The following is a 19797-nucleotide window of genomic DNA, read 5'->3' as shown; positions in this document are numbered from 1 at the left end:
CAGAGAGAGGTGGGGAGAGAAATCCTAAGCAGGCTCTGGAGCTTCACTACTGGATAATCCAGTGCAGAACCTGACGCGGGGGCTTGATCTCATGAACTGCGAGATCATGACCTGAGCTGAAATCGAGTCACACGCTTAACTGACTGAACCACCCAGGCGCACCAGAGTCCATGTTTTCTTTTTACAAAATCTTACAGTTAAGTAAAAAAGATGAGCAATGGTTTGTTGAAAAGTTGTGGCTTAGGTTGGGCCCAGAGAAAAAACAGGCTTTTGATAGTGGAGGAGGGAAAAAGACATTTTAGATCATGGAAAATTCAATGAACAATGCTAGCAGAAAATGTCAAGATGCCATTTGGACCAGCAGTCAGATTGACATATGGTAGATGTTCATCTGTTCAACTCATAACTAGTCCGTTTCTGAGACAATTACCTGACTTAACAATTTACCAAAGTCTGAACCTTTCACATCCATTGTCCATTCAGATTGCTAGCACCAATAGCACAACTAATAGGAATTCTTCTGCCTTTATGTATAATGACTCCATTCAATTAAATGTCAGATCAAGGGGCACCTAGGTGGCTCAGTTGGTTGGGCGGCCGACTACGGCTCAGGTCATGATCTCGCCGTCCGTGAATTCGAGCCCCGAGTCAGGCTCTGTGCTGACAGCTCAGAGCCTGGAGCCTGTTTCGGATTCTGTGTCTCCCTCTCTCTGACCCCCCCCCCCCCCCCATTCATGCTCTGTCTCTCTCTATCTCAAAAATAAATAAACGTTAAAAAAAATTTTTTTTTAAATAAAAAAAAAATGTCAGATCAAATATCAAAGTCCAGAGAACAAGCTGTTAAGAGAAATGAGATATCCATTCTTTACTTGAGCACAGCTATTTTTTAAGTGTGGCTCTCAAACTTCCGTATATATCAGAATCATTGAGACAGAATACCAAACCTCATAGCCAGAGTTCCTGATTCATTAGATCGGAGGTTGGGCCTGGGAATCTGCACTTCTGTCAAGTTCACAGTTGGCTTTGATGCTACTGGCCTGGAGATCATACTCTGAGAACAATGGTCTGTGTCCTATCTTCCTTTTTATTTAATACTTCCTTGTTTTCATGGAGCACATTTTCCAAAAGAAAGCTTTGTAGTAGTATGTGTATTTGTAAGTTTACTTTTTATTATGAGAATTTCCAAACCTATGCAAAAATAAAGAATAGGATAATAAACCCCACACACCACTATTCAGCTTTAACAATTAACATTTCTGGCCATTCTTATTTCATCTATACCCTCCACCAATTCAAGCCTTTCCAAATGGGTTATTTTGAAGTAAATTCTAAACTTATCATTTCATCTGTAGATATGTGAGCATGTATCTCTAAAATAAGACATTTTAAATGCTGCAACAAGTAAATGTTTTGAGACATTTCAAAATGTTTTTATCTGCCCTTTTGGCATTTGTTTAATGGTCTGGCTGGATAAAGAGTTCAGTGTTGAAAATAATTCTTCAGAAGAATGAAGGCATGGCACATTGCATTCTAGCTATCAGTGTTGTTTTTGAGAAGTCCACAGTAATTTTGAATCCTTATCCTTTGTTGTGACCTGTTTTTCCCCTCTGGAAGCATCCACGATCCTCGTTCTTCCCAGTGATCTGACTCACTACAATGACATGTCCTTAATAATGGGTCCTTTTTCATCTATTATGCTGGCCTTTCAATGTGTAAACTCACGTCCTTTGACCCGTTCAATGTGTAAACTCACGTCCAAGTAAATTTACTTCTATGGATTTTTCTTGTATTCTTTTATTTATTTATTTTTATTTTTTTAATGTTTATTTATTTTTGAGAGAGAAAGAGAGACAGAAAGAGAGACAGAGCATGAGTGGGGGAGGGGCAGAGAGAGTGGGAGACACAGAATCGGAAGCAGGCTCCAGGCTCCGAGCTGTCAGCACAGAGCCCGACGCGTGACTCGAACTCACGAACTGTGAGATCATGATCTGAGCCAAAGTCGGACACTCAAATGACTGAGCCACCCAGGCGCCCCTCTTGTATTCTTTTATTGATGTTTCCTTTCTTCTCTGTTCTCTCTTCCTGAAGTTTCTACTCTTCAAATGTTAAAGTCTTGGATCATTCCTTCAATTTTATCTTTTCTCCTATTCGCTATCTTTATCTTCTCGATTTTCTGGGAAATGTTTATAATTCTATCTTCTAACCCTTCTGATTTTTTTTAAATCACTGCTACCATATTTATAATTTACAATAGGTCTGTTTTATTCTTTTTCTTTTTTATAGTGTACATTTTTGTTTCATGATTCCAAATGCTCTCATCTCTGAGAATACAGAGAAAACAAACTTTCTTCTTTATTTTTGTGGAATATTAGAATAGTTTGTTGGCTAGTCTTGTATTTACTCTCTTGATCTCTTTCATACTGGAAACTTCATATGCCTGGTGATCTTAACCGTTCATTTTTAAGAGTTGGGGATCTATAAAGCTGACTGGAATCTGTAAAGTTATGCATGGTTAGTTTATCAAAGATGAGCTTCACTGCTGGATAATCCAGTTAGGCTACTTTGTTGGGGAAGTTCTGATGTTATCTTTAGGTCTTTCCTCTTGGGCTGGTCAGATTCTCTAGGAGTCCCCAGCAATTTACTGCCCTCAATGAGAATATCTGTCACCTAGTGTATGGGTAGCCAAGTGGGGAATGGGGTAAAGTTAAGGTCTCAGCACCCACTTTGCACATTTCCCTTAATCACCTCTATTTAGTATCATTCCTTGATTTCAATAGTTTCTATTGCCTATTTCCCCACTCTTCAGCCTAGAGAGCACTATTTTTTTCTCTCTATAGAATAAACCTCTCCTCTTTGTCAGGTTGGTACAGGGATAAGTCAATCACCCAACCGCACAGTTGGGAGAGAAAAATCTGGGGATACGAGTGTTTCTTAAACTGATAATCAATGTATCCTCTGTATTTTTTTTTTTTTAAATCAAATTCCACCTCCGAATTCTCGTTTCAAGAGGTATCTGGTACTGCTAAAGTATTACATTATTGTGAATGTAAATCTAGTTCCTAGCTTTTTCAAATGATAACTTAGGATTTGGATTTCTAGGATCTACTAATTTACTGTGCAGTCCATCAGTTTTTCAGCTTCTAAAAGGCTCTCTTCTATTGTCTCCTCTCCTGTTCTCCCTTTTCAGGTTAAAGATTTTTTAATTCATTTACTATGGGCAAGGAGATAAAGTGGAGGTGATGAATTTCCTAATTTTTAATTTTTTTTAATGTTTTATTTATTTTTGAGTCAGAGAGAGACAGAACATGAGCAGAGGAGGGGCAGAGAGAGAGGGAGACACAGAATCCGAAGCAGGCTCCAGGCTCTGAGCGTCAGCACAGAACCCGACGCGGGGCTCGAACTCACGAACCGTGAGATCATGACCTGAGCCGAAGTTGGACACCCAACCAACTGAGCCACCCAGGAGGCCCTGAATTTCCTAATTTTTAAAAAGCCAAATGCAACTCCTTGACATCTTTCATAACAGGAGAAAACTTCACTTCATGAAACTGGGTTTATGTGTAAGTTTCAGAAATCATTACCCAACCCTGTCCCTTGCTCTCAATACATTATCATTTCAGAGACCACCTTAATTTCTGGATGAGCTTCAATTCATCACAGTCTCTTGGGTCTCTTGGTTCCTTACGATCAATTTGTAAGTGACTTTTTCTTTTTTAAGTGATCAAGTATATTTTTAAAAGAAATAATTTTTGGATAATATATATTCTGTAATGTGGTGACCAAGAGAACATCTCATTCTTTATCAGCCATGGTCTTCTTCCTTCAGTGAAGAAACAACAAAAGTCAAGCCTACAAAGTACTCACTCCAAAGAAGCAGCTCAACGGCAGTACCAGTGAATTCACTACATGATGAGGTGTAAGCAGGTAATTTGAAAACTAAAGCTTTCTCAATTAAAAAAAAAAAATTTTTTTTTAATGTTTATTTATTTTTGAGAGAGAGACAGAGCATGAATGGGGGAGGGGCAGAGAGAGAGGGAGACACAGAATCCGAAGCAGGCTCCAGGCTCTGAGCCATCAGCCCAGAGCCCGACGCGGGGCTCGAACTCACGAACCGTGAGATCGTGACCTGAGCTGAAGTCGGACGCTCAACTGACTGAGCCACCCAGGCACCCCTAAAGTTTTCTCAATTTAATTAAGCAACAGTGCGCCCCTGTACACCCAAACTAAAAAATAAAAATTAAAAAAAAAATGAGAAATATCACCTCTGTACAAATAATGTATTTAATATCTAATAATAGGGCCAGCATCTTTGTAAATTATACTGGGAAATAGATAGCCTTCAAGGGCTCCTAAGGAATCAGAGCAAAAAGTCAGCAAAATAGGGGCGCCTGGGTGGCTCAGTTGGTTAAGTGTCCGACTTCGGCTCAGGTCATGATCTCATGGTTTGTGAGTTTGAGTCCCATACCAGGCTCTGTGCTGACGGTGCAGAGCCTGGAACCCATTCGAGTTCTGTGTCTCCCTCTTTCTCTGCCCCTCTCCTGTTCACTCTCAGTCTCTCTCTCAAATATAAATAAACATTAAAAAAAAAAGTCAGCAAAATATACATTCAAATATGATTATTTTAGAAATAGAGCAAGAGGGAGAGCAGGGGAGAAGGGCAGAGGGAGACAGAGACAATCTTGAGCAGGCTCTACACTCAGCACAGAGCTCAATGTGGGGCTCAATCCCACGATCCTGGGATCGTGACCTGAGATGAAATCAAGAGCTGGACGCTTGGGGCACCTGGGTGGCTCACTCAGTTAAGCATCTGATTTTGGCTCAGGTCACAATCTCATGGTTTATGAGTTTGAGCCCCACATTGGGTTCTGTGCTGACAGCTCAGAGTCTGGAACCTATTTCAGATTCTGTGTCTCCCTCTCTCTCTGCCCATTGCCTGGTCGCATTCTGCCTCTCTCTCTAAAAAGTAAACAATAAACATCAAAAAAATATATAAGAATTGGATGCTGAAGTGACTGAGCCACCCAGGCGTCCTACATTTAAATATATTTTAAATGTGATTTATTTTCTGATGATAGTGACAAAAATCAGTCTGTTAGGCTAGGAGAAGATATTTGCCAAATACATGTCTGAAAAAAAAAAACCCTATGTCGATAAAAGTTATGGTATCTGGTAAACTTAAAGAACTTTCAAAACTTAGTATTAAGAAGACAAACAGAGGGCACCTGGGTAGTTCAGTCAGTTAATTGTCTCACTCTTGATTTCAGCTCAGGTCATGATTTCATGGTTCATGAGTTTGAGTCCCACGTGGGGGTCTGCACTGATAGTGTGGAGCCTGCTTGGGATTCTCTCTCTCTCCCTTTCTTTCTGCCCCTCCCCCACTCATTCTCTCTCTCCCTCTCTAAATAAATAAATAAACAAACAAGTAATTGAAAAGGAGACAAACAGAAACAAAAGACTGAATGTACATATCACCAAAGAGATACAAGTAACAAGCAGATGAAAAGATGTAAAACATCAGTTATTATGAAAATGCAAGTTGAAACCACAATGAGGTATCACTACATAGCTACTAGAATGGTTAAAATAAAAAAACAAAAAGTAAAAAATAAGTGCCAGCAAAAATGTTCAGCAACTGGAATTCACATGCATTCTCGGAAGGAATATAAAATGGTACTGCCACTTTGAAAAACAGTTTGGCAGTTTCTTTTAGAATTAAACATACACTTACCATATGACCCAGCAATCCCATTCTCAGTTTTCTACCCAAGAGAAATAAAAGCAAATATTTACACAAACAGCTGCATAGTGAATAGTGAATATTTACAGCAGCCTGCTTATAGCAGTCCAAATCTGGATACAAACACATATCCCTCAGTGGTGAATGGATAATTAACTGTGTGCATCTACATAGTGGAATAGTACTCAATAATACAAAGGAACAAGTTAGAGATACATGCAACAGCATGGATGACTCTCAATAGCATTATGGTAAAAAAAACAAACACCAAAAGCTTTATACTTACTGTATGATCCCATTTATATAATATTCTGGGAAAGGCCAAACTACAAGAGCAGTGATTTCCAGAGGGTGGGGATGGGGAGTCTATGGACTACAAAGGGGTAGGAGAGAACTTTCTGAGGTGATGGAAACTGTCTATATCCTGATTGTAATAGTGATTACATGACTGTATACATTGATGAAAGCTATAACTGTATACGTAAAAGGGGTGAATTTTACTGGATGTAAATTATACCTCAATAAATCTGAGTTTTAAGAAGGCATGACATGACTTAAAAAAACAATAATAAATAGAACAAGGGGAAAAAAGTCTATCAGGAACATGCAGAAAGCATATAAATACTTAACGTGTTTATATATACGTATTATAGAAAGACAGAAAGGAAGAGACAGAGAAAGAAAGAGCCAGTAGGTGGAAGAAAAGTGGTCATAGGAAATGCATGAGAATATGTTGAAATAGGAGGTGAAACATATCTTGACTCAAATAAGTCACCTGCATCTTTTTCTCCCTTAATAAAGGCTTTGCCAGATTCTCCTTTTCCTTTTTTTTTTTTTTTTTTTAAACTGCAGACTTTCTTTTAAATATAAGTATCTCACAAAGTAAACTTAAAGAAATCTGGGTGCCTTCTTTATGCCAAGACTGGACAAGCACCTTTATGTTATTTTGTTTAATACACATAATCATCCCATAGTTAGATCTTATCCCCCTTCATCTTTAATCAGGTAAGGAAGGTCAAACTCAGAGCAATTCAGTAACCTACCCAAAGGTAACTTTGGTGGTAAGAAGAGCCAAATGTAAACCCTGGTGTGACTTCAGAGACCATGAACGGTATGTTAAGCACTTTGGAAATTAAGATATAATGCTAAATAGGCACCTGGGTGGCTCAGTTGGCTAAGCGTCTGACTTTGGCTCAGGTCATGATCTCGCAGTTTGTGAATTCAAGCCCCATGTCAGGCTCTGTGCTGCCAGGTCGGAGCCTGGAGCCTGCTTTATCTGTCTCTCTCTCTCTCTCTCTCTCTCTCTGCCCCTCCCCAGCTTGCGCTCTCTCTCAAAAATAAAATAAACATTAAAAATAAAAAGATATAATGGTAAATAAAAATACTAAATAAAAACTGGTGTATGTGAAGCTTAAAAGACCTTCAGGAAAATTAGGAAAACAAGCCCCTTGCTGTTTTAAGCACGGAAATCTAGAAAATTTTGTATATTTCTTGCTTTATGGAAACTTCAAGGCTAAAATACAGACTATATTTATTATAGAAATTTAAGAGAAGGCATTAATACTAAGTCACAAATTTAAAGAGCTACTTTTTAAATATTTAACAGGCATGTTCCTGCAAGTCTTACACAAAATAAAATGCATCACATATACATTTTTTCCTATGTCATGACATGGGATACAATAACACCAGATGGGAATCAGGAGACTTGTGTTACAGTCTTAATTCATATTATTTTGTATTATGGGTTGAATTGTGTGCTTGATATGTATGCTGAGGCCTGCGTACCTTAGAAACTAACTTTACTTAGAAACAGGGTAGCAGAGATGTAATTAGTTAGGATGATGTCACACTGGAGTAGACTAGGCCCCTAATTCATTATGACTGGTGTCCTTATAAAAAGGGGAAATTTGGACATGAATAAGCCCACAGAGAGAACACTATGTGAACATAAAAGCAAACATGGGAGAATTGCATCTACAAGAAACAGAATGCCAGATAGCCAACAAACAAGCAAAAGCAACAGAAGGAACCCACCCTGATAACACCTTGATCCAACTTCTAGTCTCCAGAACTGTCAAACAATAAATCTGTTGTTTAAGCCACACAGTTTGTGGTACTCTGTTATGGTAACCCTAGCAAACAAATTACATTCTGTAATTACATAATTCTGAGCAAATTATTTTGACATTTTGGGGCCTACATTTCAATAGATATACTTTTTTATATTTTTCTTACAAAAACCTTTTACCAAACATTTTAAATATTTCCTATTATATTTGAATTATTTGAGTTACATTATAGGAGTTACACTCGTTATCTAAAGATAGAAGATAGTATTTCCAAATGAACTGAATAGCTTATTATTATCTTATATTATTATCTTATATCTTATTATTATCTTAATAATCTAAGATTCTAATTTCTTTTAGAAATTCAGACGTGAGTGTTCTTAGAATGAGAATTATCAACTAATATTTTATCCCGTGCTTATACTTGCGTACACCCTCCTCTTTCCACCAGTTCAATGTAGCAAAATTACACAGTTGATAAAAGGCCAACTTCTTAATTTCTCACTAATCTGGAGTTCCTTGTACAATGAATGATTGTTTATGGCACTACTCATCTTTGGTGAGATCTAATTTGCTGAACATTATTCTGTATCATAATTTCTTATTTTAAAATTTTTAGGGAGTCTGGGTGGCTCAGTCAGTTAAGCGTCCGACTCTTGATGCTGGCTCAGGTTGCGATCTTGCTGTCATGAGATCGAGGCCCGTACTGGGCTCTGCGTGGAGCATGGAGCCTGCTTGGGATTCTCTTTCTCCCTCTCTCTCTGCCCCTCCTCCACTGGTACATGCATATTCTCTTTCTCTCTCTCAAAATAAGTAAACATTAAAAAAAAAACTTTTTAGATCTAATTACTCTTTAACACTTAAAATTTTTTGTTTAGTTTTATAGTTTTCTTCAATTTTGAACACTTCCTTCCCTTGCTTTTACATCTCTATTGGCTTCTTTTTTTTTTTTTTTTAATTTATTTTTGGGACAGAGAGAGACAGAGCATGAACGGGGGAGGGGCAGAGAGAGAGGGAGACACAGAATCGGAAACAGGCTCCAGGCTCCGAGCCATCAGCCCAGAGCCTGACGCGGGGCTTGAACTCGCGGACCACGAGATCGTGACCTGGCTGAAGTCGGACGCTCGACCGACTGCGCCACCCAGGCGCCCCTCTATTGGCTTCTTTAATTCTGCCAGAATCTTTCAACTTTCTTCCAACCCTACGTACCTAAGAACTATTTGGCTTTAATTTTTAAAAATCTAACCATAAACATTTTCACTATCTTCCAGTTTTCCTTCTGAAAATATTAAACCATAAAATTGGTGGATAAACTTACGTATAACCAACCTCTAAGAGTAATAGGAATTTCATTCATTTGGTAATTAAAGAAGTTCTACAAAGTTTCAGGTACACAAAGGCAAATACCTAAGGTGAGACCTGGGACTACAGACCCTAGGCAAACCAATTCTAAAGACATTACTATTTCCGTTATACCAAATATCTCTACCTACCTAATTCCCAAAATATCTTATCTCAGTAAATACAAACAAACCACTTCTTTTATCTTCATGAAAGGATCATGAATTGTTGGTTGACAAACTATTAGTATTATAATTTTAAACATGGTACAAAGAGAAGGAATACACAAATCAAGTGAACAGAAGAGAGTGTAGAAACAACTGCAAATACACATGGGAATTTATAGTGAAGGTGACATTTCGATCCAGTGGAGAAAAGGTGAATTATTCAATTAATGGCATTAGAATACATAGTCATTTGACGAAAAATAAAAAAGCTAAATTCCCCTATCACTCTTTAGGCTTAAAATAACTCCCACAGGAATAAAACTCAAATATAAATTTTACATGAAAATATAATTACATATTATATTGTATATAGTCTCTGAAGTAGGAAATACCTATCTAAACATAACTAAATGCAGAAGCCATAAAGGAAAGGTCAGTAAGAGTATGTAAAAAATTATAATTTCTGTAAGGCTATAGAAGACTATAAAACAAGGTAAGAATAAACAAATGACAAATTGGGGAAAATATTTGCAACAAATATGATAAATGGCCAATTATCATGTTATCAAGAGCTTCTATAAATCAATAAGGAAAAAGAGAACAAGAGATGAATAAATGATTGGAAGAGGAAAAAGAAATATAAATGAGCTATAAACAAAGTACTCAATCTCATAAATAGAAAATGCAATTTAAAATATTAAGGTACTATTTTTATCTAGTAGATTGACAAATATTTTAACATTTGCCAAAACCTAACTTCCTCAATACTTCAGGGTATGGGGAAATAGAGACACTCATACATTATTGGTAAGAGTGAAAAGTGGTACTCTTTTGAAAGAGCCATTTGACAGTAACTATAAAGAAATTTTAAAATAAGTTTGTTCCTACAGTAGTCATTCAGTAAAAAATCAGATATGTTCTAAATGTCCAAAAAAAGGGAGGAGGCATATAAACAAGATATGGTACATCCATATAATTCAAGAGAATGTAGTAAACACGTCCAAGTCATACTAAAAGAAAATAAGGTAAAGAACAATAGATTTAGTATGATACTATTTGTGTAAATAAAAATGAAGGACATAAACATACAAACGCTTGTATGGGCATACAAATTATTGGAAGAAAACACCAGAAATGTAACTTTATTCCTTGAGTGCAGGACTAAGAGCAAAGAGAAACATTCACTTTTTCATGCCACAGATTACATCTTTTTATCAGGAGTGTTTTATTTAAAAACAGAACTTTAAAAATAAAGAACAGTTTAAATATTCCATAAACATTGTTTTTGATTGAAGAAATACAATTAACGTATATTGAACACCTCCCATGGCTAGTTTTGTAGCACAGACTGGATCTTAAGCAAATAAATTATAAATAAACTATTATAATTCTGAAATTCAACTTTATCTTTCTATAATCATTTACTCTACAAACAGATAGTTCATTTTTCATAAAGTGAAAAAAGTATTGCTTTTCTTCTTACCCACTGCTTTCAATCCCTTCACATTAATTATTTCCAAGTAACAAATTCTCCCAGGAAATATTTTGTTCCTTGAAAGTATTTCACTCAATTCATTATCACAAAGCTAAAGAACATGATTAAAATAATTAAGAATGACTTCATTGTTAAACTAAAATAAGAGCGAATTTAACAATAAATTAGGTTCTATCAAAAAAGGTGGGCTCAGATAGTAGGTTCACCAATAAGTAGTATGTTAAGGTTACAGCAAAGTCACGATTCAAGTCCAGATTTCTCCACATATGAATACTATCTATTTTATAAGATGCCATGTGAGCAAATTCAACACTGCCATTTATTTTTTGTCTTCAGAGGTGAAGTGATATATATCATAGCCCATATTTAAGAAAAGCAAAGGCTACCTATTTAACAGAGATAATTAGTATTACATTTTTGTTATTTAACTCAAGTACATGTTCTATTTGTAAACCTCATTGTCAGAAACTCATAGAATTCAGTTGTATTTTATAACTTCCTTGATATATGGAACAGTGAACCTGTGAACCCACAGTCAAGGAAAAGACTGAAAGTTGAAGGAGTTCAGGAATATAAATGCTTGTGTTTCTCCTTACCACTTGTTTCACAGTCTCTAAGACTACCACTCAGAATTTGCTGCCTCGTTCATCTTTTTAACCTTCCCTACCACTATTTAGCTTAGTGAACACCACTAGATTCCTTCCTCATCTCTTTCAAATTGTTTCATTTTCCCACCCATTTCTTTGACCCTATACCACAATGAAAGATCTGTAGGCAAATATAGGTATAACAAAAACAACAACAAAACTACAAAGAACAGGTTTTTTTTTTTTTTTTTTCTGAGTAGATGCAATGTAATTATTTACTAAAAATTTTTTTCCTTCAATAAGCCATGCACTATTACCATAGTTCATAACTCAAAACTATATTTAACTCTACAGAAACAAGCATAGTACTCTAGGAATACTACTATTTAGTAAACAATAAAGATAAAGTTTCATTCATCCCCATTTTCACATCAACCAACAGCTTATTTCCAAAGTGTAGTAGCTAATAAGCATCTGACAAGATACAAAAGAAGGAAGGATAGGAAGACTGGAGGAAGGACATTTCAAGATTGTAAAACACGTTTCTATCCACTGTTCTGTCCTCTAGCATATACAATAATCTATCTCAAGGGAAATAAAACCCCAAAATACAAAACTAGAAACAACTTCAAAATACACCATAATGTACAACATACAAGTCAAAATAAATACTGAGCTTTTATATGTTCAAAATATTTCTTTAAAATTGTCCCTAAAAATGGAGAGTAGTAGTTTCATTCTTAATACTTACAAACAATTCCTCTATAGGTTTTTCCCACTCAACACTCAACTAAGTTTGTTTTCAAACTTTGAACATATATGAGGGGCAGAATGTACCAAAAAAAACCAGAAAAAAACTGTAAGATTTCTCTTAAATGTGTAACATATACATACCTGAGTCAGATTTAGAAATCGACACAGATTCAAAGTATACTTTTTATTTTTACAAGCAATATAAATTTTATCATAATGTGAATTCTCTTTGAAAGTATCAGTATAATCTATCATTAAGTTTTAACATACCCATTTCTGGATTTTAAGACAACAGTTCCCTTAACTGACCTCCATTTAACAGTCCTGTTTTAGCCAACACTTTTTTTTTACTTTTATTAAATAATGCCATGGCATACTGACTACTATCAACTTGTAGGCGATTTTTAATATATTTAAGCACTTCTGATCTCACAGGTTGAGTTATGTTTAACAAATCAGTTGGTTGTTCCCAAACCTGTTTATGCCAGTTTACTTGTGATCCTTGCATAACTTAATTAATATTAGGTAAGTCTATGGAATACAAGTGCAAAAAGAGGGTTGCTTCTATGTAAACTAAGTTGAATGCAAACTAAGTAGAATGACTCAATAAAGGTGAGTCATTCTTTAAAAAGGTATTGAATTAGACAAAGGTGAGACATCTGTAAAATATTAAGGAAAACATAAAAAAGTCAGAAGATCCTATACCTAAGTATAGGATCTATTAAGCATAGTTTAAATGCTTAAACTATCTTTAAGCATTTATCTCACTTTAGAGAAATCAAAACTGGAAATTGCAAATCATGCATTATGGATATATTTACAAGTACTTCTCTCAATTTCACATTTGAAGAGATGGTGTTAGCATTACATCAAAAAGCTGGCAAATGAATATAAATTTGCATATTTTAAGTTAAAATTTTAAAATGTTAAGATACATTTTTTTTTAGTTTTCTGCTTTACCTTTTTCAATAACCTACCATGTAACTGTCATTATCTCATCAGATATGAAGTCTTCAAATGTTTTTTTTTCTGCATCCCTTGTTTAAGGGCTTGCTGTAACAACTAGATATACAGTACCCGTCTTTATAAAGTAGTATTATCTAGTAATAAACACTGTAAAATAACTTTATGGAAAGAAGTATTAGCCTTTGTGCTCCACAGAGGCAAAGATCTTTACTTGTTTTGTTCACAGATATATCCCTAGGACCTAAACAAGTTCCTAGTGTATAGCTGATGCTCAATAAATACTTGTTGAATGAAGAATAGGAACTTACTGTGATGACAGCCTTGCTAAGACAGATGGATCCTCTGCAGCCGTACTCTGTCTCATCTTCAGATTTGTAGTAACTCAGAGTATTATTTTTCAAAACTACCCAACGATCCTGCCACCCATGAATGTAGTTTGTCCACTAGAGGTAAGGGGATGGGGTGTGAGGGAAAAGAAAAACAAAATATAAAAGTCAGTATTTTAGAAATCCAAACTTTCTGAAACAACCAATCTAATTTAAAACCAAAATGTGAAAAGCTCTAACTTAATTATAAACAAAATGATTATAGGGGCACCTGGGTGGCTCAGTCAGTTAAGTGTCAGACCTCAGCTCAGGTCATGATCTCCGATCCGTGAGTTCAAGCCCTGTGTTGGGTTCTCTGCAGAGCCTGCTTGGGATTCTCTCTCTCTCTCTCTCTCTCTCTCTCTCTCTCGTCTCTCTCTCTGCCCCTTCCCCACTCACGTGCTCTCTTTCTCAACTAAACTTTAAAAAAATTGCCAAAAGACTGGAACTGGCACTTTATAAAACAGGATATTCTGTGCTGACAGCTCAGAACCTAGAGCCTGTTTCAGATTCTGTGTGTGTGTGTGTGTGTGTGTGTGTCTCTCTCTCTCTCTCTCTACCCCTCCCCCTCTTATGCTCTGTCTCTCAAAAATAATAAACGTTTAAAAAAATAATTGTAGAAAGTGAAAAGTTGAGATTTTCTAGATGTGATTTTCAGTAATTTTTACAAAATTACAAATAAATATTGTATTCTCTTCCATTTAATATTTGAGGAATAAAACTGTTTCAGTTAAAAATTCTGCTCTTCATTTGTGTGCTTCATCCTCCCCTCCTCACCAACTTCATGAGACTTGGTTTTGTCCCTGCCATAATTAACATATTCAACAGAAAAGTCTGGTTATATAGCCTCTCATTCTCTTACACCAAGTACTGCATGAAGCTTTGTAAATCAACAGAAGTATGAAGCTAATCATGGCCAAATTCTACTTTGGTTGTAAGTTACTAATATATAAACATATATGATATTTATGACCACATCAAAGTAAAAATACAAGATCATTAATCTTTAAACGTCTGTATCAACTCTACTGTTTCCCCCACAGAACTCAATGCTACGTATTTAAAAGTTCATTCATTTTCCAAGTTTCTCTGAATATCTACTTTTTAAATTCAAGAGTAATAATATATTGTGTATTAAAAAAACTAGTTTTCAAAAACATACTTGGATTATCAGTTTCTAGTACCTACCAATGGTTTCTGTGTTGCTAAAGTCTTGACGCACAGTACAGATCACAATCAATAATCTTGTAAAGGCGGAAATGTAACCTCTATGGGAATTCTTGATTTTGCATATTTTAATGCTCTGGGGGTTTTATGTATGTAAAGACAATTCCAAAAACTATCTAATTCCAAAACTATCTGCCAAAAACTAATTCAAAATGGATTGTTAAAAATATATTGCATTGGCTCAGGCTCTTTACCCATTGAGAAATCTTTACTTTTCTATTTCCTACTCAGTATGTTTGAGACATTTCAGCTCTTAAATCTTCTAAGGTTCATCATTACAACCCCTCCCTAAGAGCTTATCTATGTTGGCAATTTAATACACTCTCTCCTCTGAGCTCTCTAATCACCATTTCCTTATTTCTAATTCCCTGTGACTTACCATTAAATTACACAATGAGTTGAAATAATGATGGTTACATGTAAAATTGAATTCATCTCCTCTTATAAGGTGCATTTTCCTCCTTATGTTTCTATTTCCTTGGCTACACTGGTATTTGCGCAGCCTGATTCATATTCAAACCTGGCTCAGTGCTCCTGTACTATGTGGACAGAACAGAATATACAAAATCAGATAGATTCTATTAGTTGTGTGATGAGTTTTGACAAGTTATTTAACTTTTCTGTGCTTTAGTTCCTTTCCCTATTATTTGAATGGCTGAAAAAAATCATGAATGCCTCTACTACAGTTTTAACAGATATTGTTCCTTGTCAATGTCTATAGCCTGTCATCAACTCCTATTCATCTTTCCTTCATATAAAACCCTTACATTTGGCTCTTCTTCTCTATTTTCAATTAATACAATGATTATCAGGTTACTAGGCTCTTAGGAAGGCTTAAGAACCTTACCTCTAATATCTTCTGCAATTTATTTCATAACTTACATAATTTTACTTATTAAGCACATAGGCTTACTTATCTCACATATTAATCTCAATGAACCTCTCGCTCCAAAACTTATGTGGACAACTCCCCATTGTCTGTAATACAAATTATTTAGACTGGCATACCTTAACGCTGCCTCATTCCACTTACCGCCCCTCAGAGGGCTGGTAACGGTGTGACTGTGGTCAAATTGCTTACTGTTTCTTTGTCAAACTTTACCTCTTAAAGTTGTCAAGATTAAACAAGAATAGACTTAGAATACTGCCAGGCACAAAGTATTTTCTCAGTTGGAGACAGAGTTATGCAGAGCTAATGAAGCTTAAGCTTCAGTGCAGTTCACTAGAACAGACCTCTTCCAGAGTGACAGAATGGGCCCCAACAATTGTGTATCATAATTTTATACTTTTTTATAGAGGACCCATTAAATTACATAAGCTTCAGGCCCTAAATGTTAGCTCCTACTATCACAACTAGAAGGTAGATTTTTGGTTTCTCATAACGTCTCCTCACTCTTCCCCAACTAACAAAGACAAAGCAATATGCTAGACACAGCAGAAGAATCAAAGATTTCTGTTCCCAAGAGTTCAGCAAGCACAATTTCAAGAGGAAAAAAAAATCATTTACAGTAAGAGTCAGAACAAGTTACAAATAAAATAACTATGGGAACCCAAGGAAAGGAGATCTGAAATGGTTGGCAAAATAAAGAAAGGCTTCATGGTAAAAATAGTTTTTGAGATAAACTCTAAAGGTGGATAGAATTTCAGCCAACAGTTTGGTATGTGGGGAAACAGAAGATAAGGTAAACCTTGAAGGATTGAGAGAATTCATAATAAGTTAGATGAGATTTATTTTATCCAGGCTTAGTTGCTCTCAATTCCCACTAAGGCATGAATCTTTTCTCATCAATGATCCACCCTGATATTGTTATAACCACCTAGAATTATTGTCTATCCAGTATTTTTGGAACCTATGTGCTTAAGAAGTGATTCTACAGAAAATATGCTTCATAGGTATTTCCATGTATTTTAAATTACCATATACAAAATAAAACTTTGGACTGGTATATATCTTTTTTTTTTAATTTTTAAAACATTTATTTATTTTTGAGAGACACAGAGAGACAGAGCATGAGTGGGGGAAGAGCAGAGAGAGAGGGTGACACAGAATCTGAAGCAGGCTCCAGGCTCTGAGCTGTCAGCACAGAGCCTGACATGGGGCTTAAACCCACAGACTATGAGATCATGACCTAAGCCCAAGTCAGACACTAAACCGACTGAACCACTCAGGCACCCCAGGACCGGTATATTGCTTTAAAAAAATTTTTTTTTACATTTATTTATTTATTTTTGAGAGACAGAGAGAGAGCACAAGTGGGGGGGGGGGGGGCAGAGAGACAGAGAGAAAGACACAGAATTCGAAGAGGCTCCAGGCTCTGAGCTGTCAGCACAGAGCCTGACGCGGGGCTCGAACTCACAAACCATGAGATCAGACCTGAGCAGATGTCGGAGGCTCAAATGACGGAGCCACCCAGGCGCCCCAGGGCCGGTATATTCCTAATATAAGTTTATCCCCTCTGTCCATTCCAAATCCACTCAATTTTGGAAGGGAAGAAACGATACAAATTAGAGACTTACCTACATTATTCAATTGAAGGAAAAGAACAGTTGCTGAGTTCTAACTCTTGTGTAAATTACCAAGTGAATACAAACGGATCAAAATATAGAAGTACTTTACATTTTAAAACATGTATTCAATATAAAATACTCCTGATTAAAAAGCTTCCAGAAATCATTTTATACAACCATATACTAAATTTCAGGGAAATTTCCTTCATAGCTGTTAACAAAAATACCAAAAACTATATTCCTGCTAATTCTACATATACAGCAATACCAAAGTTATTTACGTACCAGAGAAGTGATAAAAAAAATACATTTGTCCATATTTAAGTATCAAAGAGATACTCTTCCATTTTTTGTCATAAGGTATGTGTACTATACTGCTCTGTATATAGTGAATACTCAAGAGTATTGGGGACTCTTTTCACCAGTCACTACTCCCGCCCCCCAAAACAGTGGTATCAAATAGGTCAAAAGTTCAGCCTGTTTTATAAAATACCACTACTAGGGTACTAATTTGGAAGTCTGCTTCTCATTTAATGGGAAAAGTGATGAATCTACCAGAATTGAGAAGCAAATTCCTTCTGAAATTCCACCTGAAAATGTGTATCTACTACACAATGTGTTCAAGAGATTCCTAAATTACGAGATACATTTAACGTAAAGAAACCCTAGGGAGGTTCACTTCAATGAAAGCCTTTCACTGAAATTCCAATGATCACAATATCAACACACATCATGATTTTTCTATGTAAATAAAAGTTAACACTTGGCAAGTCTTAGTTCTGACAGACTCCTGTCTTACCTAAGGCCTTTCTCATCAGCCTTCTAAAGACAACAGAAAAACCTAATATGAAACAAGTCCACAGAAATGTCCAAATGCTTAGCCAAAGTATGTATACTGGAAGCAGCATGGTTTCTTAATAGCCAGTAGGCTGCACATGATCTTGTATCTTATGACCAGCTTGCTGAGGGACTGGCCATTTCTAAAACTTTAACAGGAAGAGAGAAGGAAGTAATAAAGGCAATATGTATCTTATTAAACAAAACTTTGAACGAATAAACAAGCAAACACCCATATATTACCAAAAGAAAAAAATCAAACATCTCAAAAAGGGCCTGATCGAATTTAATTAACTGGCCTTACAGTCCTACAACTATATGCTTTGCTAAAATTTTGAAAGACGGTATTTAAAATTTTCAGGAAAGGTAAGATGTGTTTTCCTTACTCTGGCCCTTTGACTGCAATAATATTTTATTATTAACAGTGTTCTTCCTGGACTAAATAAAGGTTGGCCTCTATTCTGACTTGTTCCAAGTTACTTGGACTAGTTCTTGTACCTATCACGTGCCGAGTCGACAGCTCTTTTCTGAACTGGGGAATAGGATGAGGGGAAAAGTACAAAAGTCACCTTCCCTGAGATCTCTCACTGTATCTAACTTGGCATAGTTTACCGCCTCAGTTTTCCGCACCATATCCAGTTGCTCCGGCAACTGTCTACACAGCCGCGTTCAGCGAATCCTCCAACCCTGCTCTCCATCTCCGAACTAACCTCGTTTGCGAGGTCCGATCTGCACTGCTCCCAAACCCAGGCATTCGAACACTGCTGTTGCCCAACCCGGGCTCCTATGGCCAGGACAGATGCCGCTCTGAGTCCCAAGTCACGATACGCATGCCGCTCCCAAACTGAATTCGGGGCTGGGACGCGTTTTCTCCGGTCTTTGGCCACCGCCGCCGAGCCCCAGGGTAGGAGAGCAGGACAGTCCCCTTCTCCCTCCCACCCCCACCCTCACCCCGGCCCGGGCACTCCTGCAGCAGTACTCAGCCCCGCACCCAGGCACATTCCGCAGCCCCCGCCCCGGGACAGTCCACCACTCCCGCCCAACCCCACCCCATCCCCTCAGCGGCTTGCCTCACAGCAGGTGAAGTCTGAGCAGGAGGCCCTCGGACGCGCGGGCTGCTCACCTTGCTGAGGACTCCGCAGCGCTCCACAGGCGGCCCGGACTCCGTCTCTGGATCCTCCTCCGAGCCCGACGAGTTCCAGCTCTGGTTATCCGACATGGAGGCGCGACAGCCGAGCGGGAGACCGGCCCCCGCTCCCTGAGCTGCGCCGGAGGAGGCGCCCAGTAGCCGGGGTGAAGGGTCGGGAGATGGCGAAGGGAAGAGTGCCCGCTCCGGCGCCGGGGGGAGCTGGAGGAAGCACGAAGTCCGGCCGCTGCACCGCCGCCGCCGCGCCTGACACCGAGCGGACCGGGGAAGGAGGACAAGCGGCGAAGGAAGCCTGCCCTTCCAGCCGTCAGCAGCCGCCGTCGCCGTGACCCCTGCGCTGCGCCCAGCGCCACCACCCGAACTCAGCCCCCTCAATGCCAATCTCGTAGAAGGAAAAGGAAAGAAGGGGAAAGAAAATCCAGTTGCAGAGACACGGGTCCACTCACACCTCCGCTACCGCCGCCATCTTCCTGCCTGGCCCACTATTTACCCTCCCCTCCCCTTTCCCCTCCCCTTCGTCCTCCCATTCTCCCCCTGCTCCCCGCCCCGTCCCCCTCCCAACGTCTGACGAATCACGCCGAGGGCTGGAGGTCCC

General features: G+C 37.7%; 1 protein-coding gene across 4 annotated transcripts in view; it reads right to left on the bottom strand.

Moving 5' to 3' along the window:
* Positions 1–19797, bottom strand: part of CERT1 (ceramide transporter 1) — a 102790-nt gene that overhangs the window by 82870 nt on the left and 123 nt on the right. Inside the window, exons 2-3 of one of the 4 annotated variants that reach the window (XM_060637785.2) lie at positions 19179–19584; positions 13427–13561 (exon numbers count right to left, since the gene is read on the bottom strand). In XM_060637785.2, the coding sequence (XP_060493768.1) occupies positions 13427–13561; positions 19179–19584 (541 nt within the window). Of the gene's footprint in view, positions 1–13426; positions 13562–15089; positions 15580–19178; positions 19656–19797 lie in introns of those variants that run through there. The other 3 variants (XM_060637784.2, XM_060637783.2, XM_060637782.3) reach the window with 3 other exon arrangements.

Source organism: Panthera onca, chromosome A1 (genome assembly GCF_046562875.1).
Source record: "Panthera onca isolate mPanOnc1 chromosome A1, mPanOnc1 haplotype 2, whole genome shotgun sequence".
Lineage (NCBI taxonomy): Eukaryota > Metazoa > Chordata > Mammalia > Carnivora > Felidae > Panthera > Panthera onca.
Note: the sequence above shows the minus strand (reverse complement) of the source record. Positions and strands in the feature narration are given on the sequence as shown.